The sequence below is a fragment of the Rhincodon typus genome, chromosome 33, assembly GCF_021869965.1.
Source record: "Rhincodon typus isolate 14 chromosome 33, sRhiTyp1.1, whole genome shotgun sequence".
NCBI classification, from domain to species: Eukaryota; Metazoa; Chordata; class Chondrichthyes; order Orectolobiformes; family Rhincodontidae; genus Rhincodon; species Rhincodon typus.
Window position 1 is genome coordinate 1,893,811 of NC_063364.1, and position 14,762 is coordinate 1,908,572.

At 41.4% G+C, this 14,762-nt stretch overlaps 1 protein-coding gene across 1 annotated transcript in view; it reads left to right on the forward strand.

Annotated features, from left to right (window-relative positions):
* Positions 1-2,012: 2,012 nt before the first annotated feature.
* adamts17 (ADAM metallopeptidase with thrombospondin type 1 motif, 17) overlaps positions 2,013-14,762 on the forward strand; it is a 401,456-nt gene continuing 388,706 nt past the window's right edge. Inside the window, exons 1-2 of the mRNA XM_048615713.1 lie at positions 2,013-2,025; positions 2,395-2,558. Coding sequence (XP_048471670.1) covers positions 2,013-2,025; positions 2,395-2,558 — 177 coding nt within the window. The remainder of the gene's footprint in view (positions 2,026-2,394; positions 2,559-14,762) is intronic.

Consider the following 14,762-nt stretch of genomic DNA (forward strand, 5'->3'; position numbering starts at 1 on the left):
AGTCATCAATGATGCTGAACATTGTGCAATTATTGGTGAACATCCCCACTTATGATTTTATGAAGGGAAGGTTTTTGATGAAGCAGCTGAAGATTGTTGTACCTAGGACACTACCCTGAGAAGCTCCTGCAGAGATGTCCAGGAGTTGAGATTACTGACTTCCCACAAGGTTCAAACATGGACAAAAGCCCTGAATTCCAGAGGTGAGATGCAAGGGATAGCCTTGACATCAAGGCCACATTTGACCAAATGTGCTATGAAGGAGGCCTAACAAAACTGGAATCAGTAGGAATCAGGGCGCAAACTTTCTGCTGGTTGGAATCATACCTGGCACATAGGAGGATGGTTGTGGATGTTGGAGGTCAGTCATCTCAACTCCTGGACATCTCCGCATTTATAACTTCAATTAATAAAATTAATAACTTCAGATGCACAGAAGACCTGCAGGTTACTAACTCAAAAGTCAGATTCCCGAGAGAGAGTAGGCCCCCTTAAAGATCAAAGAGGTCATCTTTTTGTTGAACCTCAGGAGATGGGAGATATAATAAATGAGTATTTTACGTCAGTTTTTACTGTGGAGAAAAAAATGGAAGCGAGAGAACTCAGGGAAATAAATACTGATGTTTTGAAAATAGTTTACGTTACAGAAGAGGAAGTGCTGGAGATCTTAGAAAATATAAAGGTGGATAAATCTCCAGGACCTGATCTAGCGTATCCCAGGACATTGTAGGAAGTTAGGGAAAACATTGTGGGGTCCCTTGTAAAAATGTTTGTGTCATCTGTAACTACAGATGAGGTGCCAGATGACTGGATAATGCTGTGCCTTTGTTGAAGAAGGGATGTGAGGAGAAACCTGGGAACTATAGACCTGTGATCTAACTTTGGTGGTGGGTAGGTTGTTGGAGGTGATTCTCAAAGAAAGGATTTATATACATTTGGTGAAGCAAGGAATGATTAGCGGTGGTCAGTATGGTTTTGTGCAAGGGAAATTGTGTCTCACAAACTTGATTGAGTTTTTGAAAAAGTAACCAAGTTGATTGATGAGGGCAGAGTGGGAGACGTTGTTTACTTGGGCTTTATTAAAGCCTTTGACATGGTAGATTATTAAATAAAGTTAGATCATCTGAAATTCAGGGTGAGCTGGCCAGTTGGATACAAAATTGGCTTAATGGCAGGAGACAGAGAGTGGTGGTGGAGGATTGTTTTTCGGACTGGAGGCCTGTTACTAGCAGTGTCCACAGGGATTGGTGCTGGGTCCACTTTTGTTTGTCATTTATATAAATTATTTGAATGATAATATAGAAAGCATGATTAGTAAGTTTGTGGATGACACTAAACTTTTGATGTAGTGAATAGTGAAGAAAGTTATCTAAGATTACAAAGAGTTCTTGATCAATTGGGTCAATGGGGTGAAGAGTGGCAGGTGGAGTTTAAATTTGGATAAATGCAAGGTATTGCATTTTGGTAAAACAAGGAAGGGCAGAATTTATACAATTAAAAGTAGGGTGGTGTCGTAGAACAGACAGATCTAGGGGTTCAGGTACATAATTCTTAGAAGTTTGCATCATAGACAGGGTGGTTAAGAAGGAATTTAGCATGCTTGCCTTCACTGCTCAGACCTTTGAGTATAGGAGTTGGGACATCATGTTAAGGTTGTACAGGATGTTAGTGCGGCCTCTTCTGGAGTACAGTGTTCCGTTCTGGTTGCCCTGTTATAGGAAGGATATTATTAAATGGAGAGGTTTCAGAAAATATTTCCCTGGAATGGAGGCTTTGGATAATAAAAATAGGCTGGATAGACTGGGATGATTTTCACTGGAGTGTTGGAGGGGTGACTTTATTGACGTTTATAAAATCTGAGGGGCATAGAAAAGGTATCTTTTCCCTAGAATGGAGATGTTAAGACTAGCAGGCATATTTTTAAAGTGAAAGGAGAAAGATTTAAAGAAGATGTGAGGAGTAACTATTTTACACAGAGAGTGCTTCTTATGTGGAATGGACTTACAGAGAAAATGGCAAATGCAGGTACAGTTACAATGTTTAAAAGACATTTGGATAAGTACATGAATAAGAAATGTTTGGAAGGATATGGACCAAGCACAGGCAAGTGGAACTAGTTTAGTTTGGCGTTATGGTTGGCATTGACTGGTTGGATCGAAGATTCATACAGCACAAAAACAGACTCGGTGACTCTTACAGTACATGTGTATTATATATATAAAGAAAGTTCCACAGTTTACTTTACAAATGCTATTGAACCACTGTCATCTGATCAGGAGATGAGAGCTGCAGTGATAAGGTTAATAGGTTACCTGATGATTTGTGATTTTGTTTTTCCATTTCTCAATGCTTGGTCTAGTTGAGCACAAGTAATGTATTAACATTCCATTTTAGGAAGAAAGACACTGAAGAAAGCTGATGGCCGGCGGCCAAGGAGAAATGCCATTCAATTAACCAATGAATATACAGTGGAGACATTGGTGGTGGCGGATTCCGACATGGTCGAGTATCATGGGGCCGAAGCTGCTCAACGATTCATATTGACTGTCATGAACATGGTATGTTATTAAGAGTGTCATTGTTAGTATTGTCAATGACACCATGATCCCACTTCTCATTGGATTAGATCATTGGTGCCTTGTTTAGGAGCGCTGAATGTCTGAAGTTGCCCCTCATATTTGTAAATCTTTCTCCTTTCACCTTAAAAACGTGTCCCCTAGTCTTGAAATCCCCCACCCTTAGGAAAAGACCTGCCATTCACCTTAGCTATACCCTTCATGATTTTATAAACCTCAATAAGGTCACTCCTCAACCTTCTACAATCCAGTGAGAAAAATCCCAGCCTTTCCTTATAACTCAAGTTCGCAATTCCTGGCAGCATCCTGGTACATCTCTTCTGAAATCTCTCCAGCTTAATAATATCCATCCTTATACCAGGGTTAGCACATTACTCCAGAAGAGGCCTCACTAACATCCTGTACAACCTCAACACAACGTCCCAACTCCTATAGTCAAAGGTCTGAGCAATGAAGGCAAGCATGCTAAATTCCTTCTTAACCACCCTGTCTACGTGTGATGAAAACTTCAAAGAATTGTGTACCTGTCTGTCTGTTCTACAACACTGCCCAATTCCCTACTTTTAATTGTGTAAGTCCTGCCCTTGCTTGTTTTACCAAAACGCAATACCTCGCATTTATCCAAATTAAACTCCATCTGCCAGTCTTCACCCAATTGATCAAGAACTCTTGATGACCTTCTTCACTGTCCACTACATCACCAAGTTTAGTGTCAAGTGCAAACTTACCAACAATGCCTTCGATATTATCATTCAAAAAATTTATATAAATGACAAATAAAAGTGGACCCAGCACAGATCCCTGCGGAACACCTCTGGTCACAGATCTTCAGTCCGAAAACAAGCTCTTCACCGTCACTCTGTCTCCTGCCATTAAGTCAATTTTGTATCCAACTGACAAGCTCCCCCTGAATTCCACGTGATCTAACTTTAATTAATTAGTCTATCATGCGGAACTCTTGTCAAAGACATTACTAAAGTCCAAGTAAACAATGTCTACTACACTCATCAACCATCTCGGTTACTTCCTCAAAAATGCAATCAAGTTTGTGAGACACGATTTCCCTTGCACAAAACCGTGCCGACCATCCCTAATTCCTTGACTCTCCAAATATACTCCTATTTTTCAGAATCACTTCCAACAACTTACTCACCACCGAAGTCAGACTCACAGGTGTACAATTCCCAGGCTTCTTCCTACATCCCTTCTTCAACAAAGGCACAACATTAGCCACTGTCCAGTAAGCCGGCACCTCACATGTATTTATAGATGATGCAAATATTTTTGCAAGGGACCCCACACTTTCCTTTCAAACTTCCAACAACACCCTGGGATACGCTAGATCAGGTCCAGGAGATTTATCCACTTTTATATTTTCTAAGACGTCCAGCACTTCCTCTTGTATAATGTGAACTGTTTTCAAAACATCAATATTTATTTCCCTGAGTTCTTTAGCCTCCATTTCTATCCACAGTTTAAAAACTAATGCGAAATATTGATTTAATATATCTCCCATCTCCTTAGGTTCAACAAAAAGATGGCCTCTTTGATCTTTAAGGAGCCTTACTCTATCTCTAGTTGCTGTCTTCTTCTTAATGTACTTGTAGAATTTCTTTAGATTGTCATTAACCTTATTTATCAAGGATGTCTCATATCCTCTCTTTGCATTCCTGATTTCCTCTTAAGAATGCTCCTAAACTCTTCATAGTGTTCAAGAGATTCATTTGAACCCAGTTGTCCATGTCTAATACATGATTTTTTTAAATTCTTGACTAGACCCTCAGTATCATTATACATCAATTGTTCTCTAATCCTACCAGCCTTATCTTTCACTCTAACAGGAACATAATGACTCCGAATTCTCGTTATCACACTTTTGAAAGCCTGTCACTTACCAGATGTTTCTTTACCTGCGGACAGTCTACTCCAATCAATCTTTGAAAGCTCTGATCTCATATCATTAAAATTTGCCTTACTTGAAGTAAAAACTTTGATTTTTATAGAAGGCTTATCCTTACCCATAAACTATTTCAGAACTAATAGAATTATGATCATTAGACCTAAAGTGTTTGAATTACTATCGTTTCAGTTACTTGCCCTGCCTTATTACCCAAGAAAAGGTCAGTTTTTGCTCCTTCTCTAGTACAAACATTCATATATTGATTAAGAAAATTTTCTTGAACACATTTAACAAATTGGTGGCACAGTAGTTAGCACTCTGCCTCACGGCTCTAGGGACCTGGGTTTGATTCTACCCTTCGGTGACTTATGGTGTGGAGTTTGCACATTCTCTCTGTACCTACGTGGGTCTGTCCAAGTGCTCCAGTCTCCTCCCGCAGTCCAAAGATGTGCACATTAGGTGGACTGGCCATGCTAAATTGCCCATAGAGTCCAGGAATGTGCAGGCCAGGTAGATTAGCCGTGGGAAATGCAAGATCACATAGGCTAGGGATGTGGGTCTGGGTGGGATCCTCTTCAGAGGGTCAGTGTGATTCGATGGTTCAAATAGCCTGCTTCCACGCTGGAGAGATTCTATAAAATTCATCACATCTGCACCTTTAACACTATGGCAGTCCCAGTCAATGTTTGGAAAAATAAAATCACCTACTATTACAGCCTTATTATTCTTAGATATATCTGAGGTCTCTCTACATACTTGTTCCTCAATTTCCCTCTGACTGGTTTCTAATTCCGCATGCCTGTCTGTCCCCAGTAACCTTAGATTCTTATTAGATTGTCCTTTAGGAAGGAAACTGCTATCCTTACCTGGTCTGGCCTATGTGTAACTCCTGACCTACAGCAATGTGGTTGACTCTGAACCAGGGCAGTTAGGGTTGGGCAATAAATGCTGCCTGGTCAGCGACGCCCTCATCCCATGAATGAATAGAAAAAAAAAGACCAGAGAGCCAATTTGTTTTGTAAAGCTAGCTCTCTCAATCAATGATGTAACAATTGATAAGATCATGGGGAAGATGGTGGTAATTTCTCATGATCATGAGGCCCAGGCTAATGCTATGATGACACTGGTTCAAATCCCGCCATGATACCTAGTCTCTGTAATATTGACGATACAAGTATTGTTAAGAACATGTGAAATAGGAGTAGAAGTAGATCATTTGACGCATGATCCTGCTGTACCATTTATTACGTTTGTGGTTGATCTGATTGTGTTTCCAATTCCACTCTCCTAGTCCATAAACCTAGATTCTTATTGGACAAGAAAATCAATTTATCTTTGCCTAACAAAAAAAAAATTCCGTATCCATTGCCTCCTGAGACAGAGTGTTCCTAAATTGCCCAATCCTCTGAGAAAACAATTCTCCTCATCTCTGTCCCAAAAGGGCCACCCCTAATTTTAAAACCATGCCTTCTACTTCTGGACTCCCCCACAAAGGGAAATATCCTTTTCCACATCTACCTCATCAAGGCCATTTAGGATCTTAGACTTCAATCAAGTCATGCCCCCACTCTTCTAACTCCAGTGGAATCCAGCTCAGTTTGTCCAACCTATTCTCATAATTCATTATTCCAGGTATCAATCTACTAAACCACATCTGAACTGCCTGCAATTTATTCACATCATTAAATAAGGAGACCAAAATTGCATACAGTATTCGAGCATGGTGTCAGCAATGCTCAGTATAACTTAAGCATGTTATACTTATTTTTATGTTAAATCCTTTTGTAACAAAGCATAGCATCTCATTTGGATTTCTTGATTATCTGCTATACTGGTGTACTAACATTTCTGATTCATGCAGTGGAGCACCAAAATCCCTCCTGGACTTCAGAATTCTGCAGTCGTTCTCTATTTAAATAATACCAGTTTTTTTATTCATCTTGTCAAAAAGAACAATTACACATTTTCCATATTATACTCTACCTACCTAATTTTTGCCTGCACACTCAACCTATCTATAATTTTGTGCAAGCTGCTTGTATGCTTCACAATTTACTTTCATACCTACCTTTGTGTTTCTGAGAATTTAGTTATCATGTCTTCTCTTCGCTCATTGATGCAAATGTGAAAATGTTGACGCCACAAGCATAGTCCCCTGTGGGACTCAACTTATTGCATCCTGCCAATAAGACAAAGACTATTTTATGCATACTGTGCTGCAACTGCATTCTGATGAAGAGTCATCAGATTTGCAGATTTGAAGCATTAACTCTGCTTTCCTCCTACAGGTAGTCCAAAAATGTGCACGTTAGCTGGATTGGCCATGCTAAATTGCTCATAGTGACCAGGTTAGGAACTTTAGCATGGGAAGTGCAGGGTTGAATGAATAGAGTTGGTCTAGGTGGGATGCTCTTCAGAAAGTTGATGTGGACTTGTTGGGCCAAATGGCCTGTTTCCACATTATAGGGGTACAATGGTAGGTATTGTCAGACCAGCTGAATTTCTCCAGCAATTCCTGTTTTTGCTTTTGCAATTCTTTGTTTTATCCTTGTATTATTTTCTGCAGAGTCTTGCTGGCAAGAAAACCTTTTATCCACGCTCACAAGTTGCTCCATATACCATGAGCATTTATTTTCTGCGATAGCGTTTGATGTGGGACCTTGTCAAATGCCTTCTGGAAATCTAATTATGATACATCTGCAACCTTTCCTTAGTCGTAGCACATGTCACTCCTTCAATGAAGTCAAATAAGTTGGTTAAACATGATTTCCCTTTCACTGGACCATTATAAATCTTTGAGTGCCTTGGGTTTTACTAAATGTGTTTTAATACCCTCTTGATTACTCAAGTCTTAATTACAACAGATGGGGAGGTGATGGCCTAGTGGTATTATCACTGGACTGTTAATCCAGAGACTCAGATAATGTCCTGGGGACCTGGGTTCGAATCCCACCATGGCAGATGGTGGAATTTGAATTCAATAAAATACCTGGAATTAAGAATCTAATGATGACCATGAATCCATTGTCGATTGTTGGAAAAACCCATCTGGTTCACTAATGTCCTTTAGGGAAGGACATCTGCCATCCTTACCTGGTCTGGCCTACATGTGACACCAGGCCCACAGTAATGTGGTTGACTCTTACCTGACCTCTGCCTAGCAGCGACGCCCTCATCCCATGAATGAATAAAGAATCAAATTAATTGACCTATAGTTTCCTGTTTTCTGCCTCCTATTTCTTCAATAGAAAGATCATGTTTGTGACTTTCCAATCTGATGGACTCTTTCCTGATTGAGAGAATTTTGGTAAACTAAAAATAATGAATTTTACTACTTCATCAACAATGTCTATTAAGACCCAAGTATGAAATCCATCTAATCCTGGAGATTTGTCAATTGTAGCTCCATTATTTTGCTTCGCACCACTTAACTTGTGACTGTAATTTCACTAAGTTCCTCTCTCCCTTCTGCATCCTGATTTGTAGCCACTGTTGAATTTTTTTTTTTCTTTTCTCATGGTGAGAAGTTCATTTCATCTGCCATTTCCTTATTGTCTACTATCAATTCTCCATTCTCACCCTAGAGGGCCAACACTTAATTTGCTTACTCTTCTCCTTCAAAATACCTCTAGAAACTCTGTTGTAATACCCATCTGATTCACGAATGTCCTTTCAGGGAAATAAATCTGCTATCTTTACCTTACAGCCTACATGTGACTCTTAGACACACTTGAATGTGGTTAACCCCTATCTGCCCTCTGAAATGGTCTAGCAAGCCACTCAATTCAAAGGAAATTGGGGGTGGCCTTTCCAGTGATACTCTCATCTCATGAAAGAATAAAATCAAACCTGTTGTGTTCATATCATTTGAGATGTTTGAAGGAGGGTGCTTGCTTGTTTCAGAAAGAAAAAGAGTGAAAGAATGATTGCATTTTGTGGTGGAGGTCATAAGATTAGAAATGTTGATGTGTCACATTGATCTTTTTTTTCTGCCCAGTCTGTTACCAAAAGCAGTTTTCACTCTTTGGTCAAATGATTGAGGAAATGTTTATTAAAGTGTCACAATGACACCTGTGCCATACAGTCGGGATTTTCCCTCAGGAGCAAGAATGGCAAGTCAGGATTGCAGATGCTGAAGCCACGCCCGGGTGCAAACGGTTGTTATCCTTTAATTAATCTTAGTGAGCCATGATAACTACATAGTGTCCACAGGTGGGAAGCCCTGCTACTCCCCCATCTTGCCTTTGCACAAATGCTTCAAAAGCTTGCTGGAGCTAAGGAGCCAGTACACTCGCAAGCGGATGTATTATCCGTCTCTGGTTAGTGATCCGGCAGATTCTTAAAATTCATTACATACTGCAGCTAAGCTTTCAATGGCCAGTAGAGAACTTTGTGCCCCTTGCATAGTGCGAAATGATTTTATCCATTTGTAAACTGATAGGATTTAATTCAATATCTCTGGTGCAATACTGAGGGATCAGCTTTGATCATGTGGCTAGAACTCTTGAAAGTCATTTGGATCCATAACCTTCTCATTTACAAGAAACTGTCCTACCAACCAATTCGGACTGAAATTTAATGAATGACAATGGATGGAAGCTTCTCAATGGATACTGTGAACATTCCCGTTGTGAGCCCCTGATGGTGAAGCTGTACTTAAGGAATGTAAAATGTTTTCCTGTTCGGTGCATAGTGTGATTGTCATCCAATGTGCCTCATTCATGCTGTTCATGTTCATCTTCCCATTAAGAACCCAGCACAACAGGACCTGGGGTGGGGTGTGTTGGAGGTGTGGGATGTGCATGGGGTTTGGGATTGATTGTTCGGTGTACCTGGTGAGACGGATGCTGGTAGGTTGGTTTGGAAGTGTGGGTGAGTACGCCTGGGAGAGAGCGTGAGGGGATATGATGGTGTGGGCTTAAACACCCGGGGCATGTGTGCCTGTGAGGAGAGGCAGGTGTGGAGATGCAGGCATGTGTGTAGGGGTTGGGGTCTCAGTGTACATGCATGTATCTTCTCTAGAGGAGGTTAAGTCTTTTTGAATATCTCATCATCAACATGCATACATCAGATAACAGAAACAGATCTGAGAGCTATAGTCATGAAAGCTTTCTTCATTATAAAGAAGCAAAGCTTACCATTTTTAACAGGGAGACAGTGATGTTGTGGTAATAACACTGGACAAAATATCTATGGGTCCAGGCTATTGCTCTTTATTTCGAATCCAATGGTGGAATTTGAAGTCAATGAATAAATATGAAATTGAAAACTAGTCTTAGTAACAGCAGCCATCACCGTTGTCATTATTGCTATAAAAACCCATCTGGTTTATTAATGAAGGAAATCTGTTATCCTTACCCAATCTGGCTGACATAAGTCCAGACTCTCAGCAATGTGGCTCACTCTTAAATGGCCTAGAATGCCACTTAAGAGCAGTTAGAGATGGACAACAAATGTTGCCCATGTTCCACATGTTCCACATAAAAAATGAGAAAAAAAAAACCTGTTGTGCTATGCTATAGAAAGCTCAGGCTGTACTATTTTGATAGTTCCATCTATCTTTACCTTCTGCATATGGAATTTACATCCATAGCTAATCAATCGGTTACAAACATAATTTTTTGTACCATGTTTATAATCAAATCAACATTTTAAAACAGAAGTTACTTTCACCTTAAGTGGAGACCAAAGAGTGTGGAAAACATTCTAAACTTCAGAAATGGAAAATGCAAATAGAATATATTTAATTAAGGGAGAAATGTAAGTTTACATTCGAGAAAAACTGCAGAAACTGACTTTAAAATTGTGCAACGTGCCGCTTTATCTATAGAGTAGCCTGGAAATGTAGGCAGCAATACATTTTCCTGTGATTTTGCTACTTGTTGTAGCTGACTTTGCCTCTAGAGGGTGCACCAATATAAATTGCATGTTGGGCATGTGCATTCAGACTTCCGGCTGCAACCCCAATCAAACAGACCCCTCTCACATAGCTAGTGCTGCAGATTCCATCATTGACATTTTGATATCCCTAATATATTTTTGTCTGGAATTGGTTGGAATGAAGGCTTACAAACTGCAGGCTATGGTTTACTGTGTGAGAGGCTGGTAATGCTTTCTGATTTAGATAAGTCTAGTTTATGGGAGACCTTATAGCTCTTTCAGTCTGTTGTGCCATTCAGTTATGTATGGATGATCCTTACTTTGACTCCATTTTACCCACACATTTCAACTGCTTCTCCCCATAATATCTGCCCTCAGCTATCTCATTGAAAATTAATCCACAAAAGTCTTGTCATCACAGTACCTTATGCCCCCTTTCTCTCACTAGATCTAGTTTTAACTTTAAAAATCTATTCCTCTTGTAGTGATTGTAATGAGGTCAGCCAAGTGGACGTCAAAGAATGAGTTCCCTGATTGGGGCTGTTAACCAGGCTGATGGATATAAATAGAAATGTCAGAGATTCTGTTCACTCTGGGAGCTGACTCTGAGGAAGCGGGACCAGTGCCAAGTACAATGCACATGTAAATAAAGGGTGACTTGGTAACAGGGTGCTGGCCTCTGTGGAGTTATTTCAGAGGTGACAAGAGAAAAAAATACACTCTTGAAGAAATTCACTTTTGATAGTCATCTTTGATTTGGGGTAAGCATTTCTGGCATCATGCTGTTATTTGGGAAGCTTGACTGACTTGACCCTGCCATTGAAGACTGGGCCCAGTATGTGGAAAGAATGCATTATTTTTTTCTGGGGAAAATGACATTGGGCCAGATGAAAAGTAACGAGCAATTCTTCTGACAGCTTGTGGACCTGCAGCTTTTTTGGTCATTAGCAGCCTAATGTTTCCTGACACGCCAGATGCTAAAACCTTTCAAAGTTTGACGGATTTAGTTAAGGAATATTACGACCCCAAGCTGCCTCCAATTCTGAGATGCTATCGGTTTTACTTGGCAGGTCGAGAACCAGAGGAATCCATGTCGGGATTTTTAACGAGCTTAAGACAATAGGCAGAGGCATGTGACTTTGGTTTAACCCTTAATTAGATACTAAGACAATGTTTGCTATGTGGGATTAATGATGTAACCTTCCAAAAATGCTTTTTTAGCTGAAGCCCAACTAAACTTCAAACAGGTACTACAACTAGCTTTGTCATTATAAAATGTGTCAAGTGGAGCCTATGAGTTACAGGGTATACCAATGGAAGTGGACTGCTCGCCAGGCCTACTCAGCTTGGCGAAATGCTACCTGAGTGAAGGCAATTGCATAGCCTCACTCAGGATATATCCTGAACGGAGGGACTGTAGGTCAGCCCACAACAAAACCCCAAAACAAAGCCAAACCTCATGCAAACAATTAAAATTTTCTTCAGGATTTGAGCCAGCAAATCATTTTAGTTGCTGCCAGTATGTGGACTTGAAACAGCAAAAGACTCCCACTAGCGCTGAATTGAGTAAGAATTCATGGGTCGGCATCTAGGAGAATGTACACCTTGGAAAGCCTACCCACATTTGGCTTGGAACAGTTAAATTGCTTAACAACATCCAAATCAGAACCAATCATTAGAAACATAGAAAATATGAGCAGGAGGAGGCCATTCAGCCCTTCGAGCCTGCTCTACCATTCTTCACGATCATAGCTGATCATCCAACTCAACAGCCTCATCCTGCTTTCTCCCCATAACCTTTGATCCCATTCGCCCCAAGTACTATTTCTAGTTGCCTGTTGAGTACAGTCAATGTTCTGGCATCAACTACTTCCTGTGGTAATGAATTCCACAGGCTCACCACTCTTTGGGTGAAGAAATGTCTCCTCATCTCCGTCCTAAATGGTCTACCCTGAATCCTTATACTGTAAATCCTGGTTCAGGGCACCCACCATCAGGAACATCCTCCATACATCTACCCTGTCCAGTCCTGTTAGAATTTTATAAGTCTCTATGAGATTCCCCCCACCCCCGACCCCTCATTCGTCTGAGCTCCAGCGAAAACAATCCCAGCCTAGTCGATCTCTCCTCATACGTCAGACACATCATCCCTGGAATCAGCCTGGTAAACCTTCGCTGCATTTCCTCAAGAGCACGAGCATCCTTCCTCAGAAAAGGAGACCAAAATTTTATACAATATTCCGGATGTGGTCTCACCAAGGCCCTATACAACTGCAACTACACATCCCTGCTCCTGTACTCAAAACCTCTCGCAATGAAGGCCAACATACCATTTGCCTTCTTTACTGCCTGCTGCACCTGCATGCTTACCTTCCGCGACTGGTGCATAAGGATGCCCAGGTCCAGCTGCACGCTGCCCTCTCCTAATTTATAGCCATTCAAGGTAGTAATCTGCCTCCTTGTTTTTGCTTCCAAAGTGAATAACCTCACTATTATCCAAATTATACTGCATCTGTCATTGATTTGCCCACTCACCCAACCTGTCCAGATCATGCTGAAGGATCTCTGCATCCTCGTCACAGTTCACCCTCCCAGCCAACTTGATATCATCTGCAAACTTGGCGATGTTGCATTTTGTTCCCTCATCCAAATCATTAATATATGTTGTGAATAGCTGGGGAGCCAGAACTGATCCCTGTGGCACCCCACTAGTTACAGCCTGCCCCCAATTTGAAAAGGACCCATTAATTCCTACTCTTTGTTTCCTCTCTGCCAACCAGTCTCCTATCCTCGGTTCGCACTAAACAGCTGCACCTCCCAGTCGCGTCCGTTCGCACTAAACAACTACACCTCCCAATCACGAACATTTCAACTCCCCCTCCCATTCCTCAGACGACATGTCCAGCCTGGGCCTCCTGCAGTGCCACAACGATGCTACCTGAAGGTTGCAGGAACAGCAACTCATATTCCGCTTGGGAACCCTGCAGCCCAATGGTATCAATGTGGACTTCACAAGCTTCAAAATATCCCCTCCCACTACCGCATCCCAAAACCAGCCCAGCTCGTCCCCGCCTCCCTAACCTGTCCTTCCTCCCACCTATACCGTCCTCCCACCTCAAGCCCCACCCCCATCTCCTACCTACTAACCTCATCCCTACTAACCCCCCTTGACCTGTCCGTCCTCCCTGGACTGACCTATCTCCTCCCTACCTCCCCACCTACACTCACCTTTACTGGCTCCATCCCCACCTCTTCGACCTGTCTGTCTCGTCTCCACCTATCTTCTCCTCTATCCATCTTCTATCCGCCTCCCCCTCTCTCCCTATTTATTTCAGAACCCCCTTCCCCTCCCCCATTTCTGAAGAAGGGTCTAGGCCCGAAATGTCAGCCTTCCTGCTCCTCTGATGCTGCTTGGCCTGCTGTGTTCATCCAGCTCTACACCTTGTTATCTCAGATTCTCCAGCATCTGCAGTTCCTACTATCTTCTATCCATCTCAATACACTTCTCCCAATCCCATGTGCTTTAATCTTGTACATTAATCTCTTATGTGGGACTTAGTCAAACACTTTCTAAAAGTCCAAATATACAACATCGACTGGCTCCCTCTTGTCAGCTCTATCAATTACATCTTCGTAGAATTCCAACAGATTTCTCAAGCATGAGTTCCCCTTCATAAATCCATGTTGACTCTGATCCTGCCACTGCTTTCGAGATGCTCTGCTATAAAATCCTTGACAATGGATTCGAAGATTTTCCCCACCACTGATGTTAGGCTCACCGGTCTATAATTTTCTGTTTTCTCTCTGCCTCCCTTTTTGAATATTGGAGTGACATTAGCCACCCTCCAATATGCAGGGACTGGTCCAGAGTCTATGGAATCCTGGAAGATGACTACCAATGCATCCACTATTTTGAGAGCTACTTCCGTAAGTTCTCTGAGATGTAGATTATCAGGCACTGGGGATTTATCGGCCTTCAATCCCAATAATTTTCCCAGCACTATTTCTCTACTAATATTGATCTCCCTCAGTTCTTCCCTCTCCCTAAATCTCGCATCCTTCAACAATTCTGATATCTGATTTCTGGTATCTGAACAAAATAAACATTTGGTTAAAAGATCTGGTGGGAAGAGTAGTCCAAACTTTGAAGACCAGTTTAAAGAAATAACCTACAGCTTCACTCGATACCAAACTGTTTTGGTTCCTATTTAATTATTGGGCCACGCAACTACAGCAGAATTGCTAATGGGGAGAAGATTCTGCACCAGGTTAAATCTGATCTTCCCAGACCTGTGGTGGAGGGTGAACAGCATCAGGGAATGCCAATGCTGGAAATAAGACTCCTCTAAGTGAGAGAGATAGTTTACTTCATAGGATGAAGTTTAGTGCCAGAACCACAGAAATGG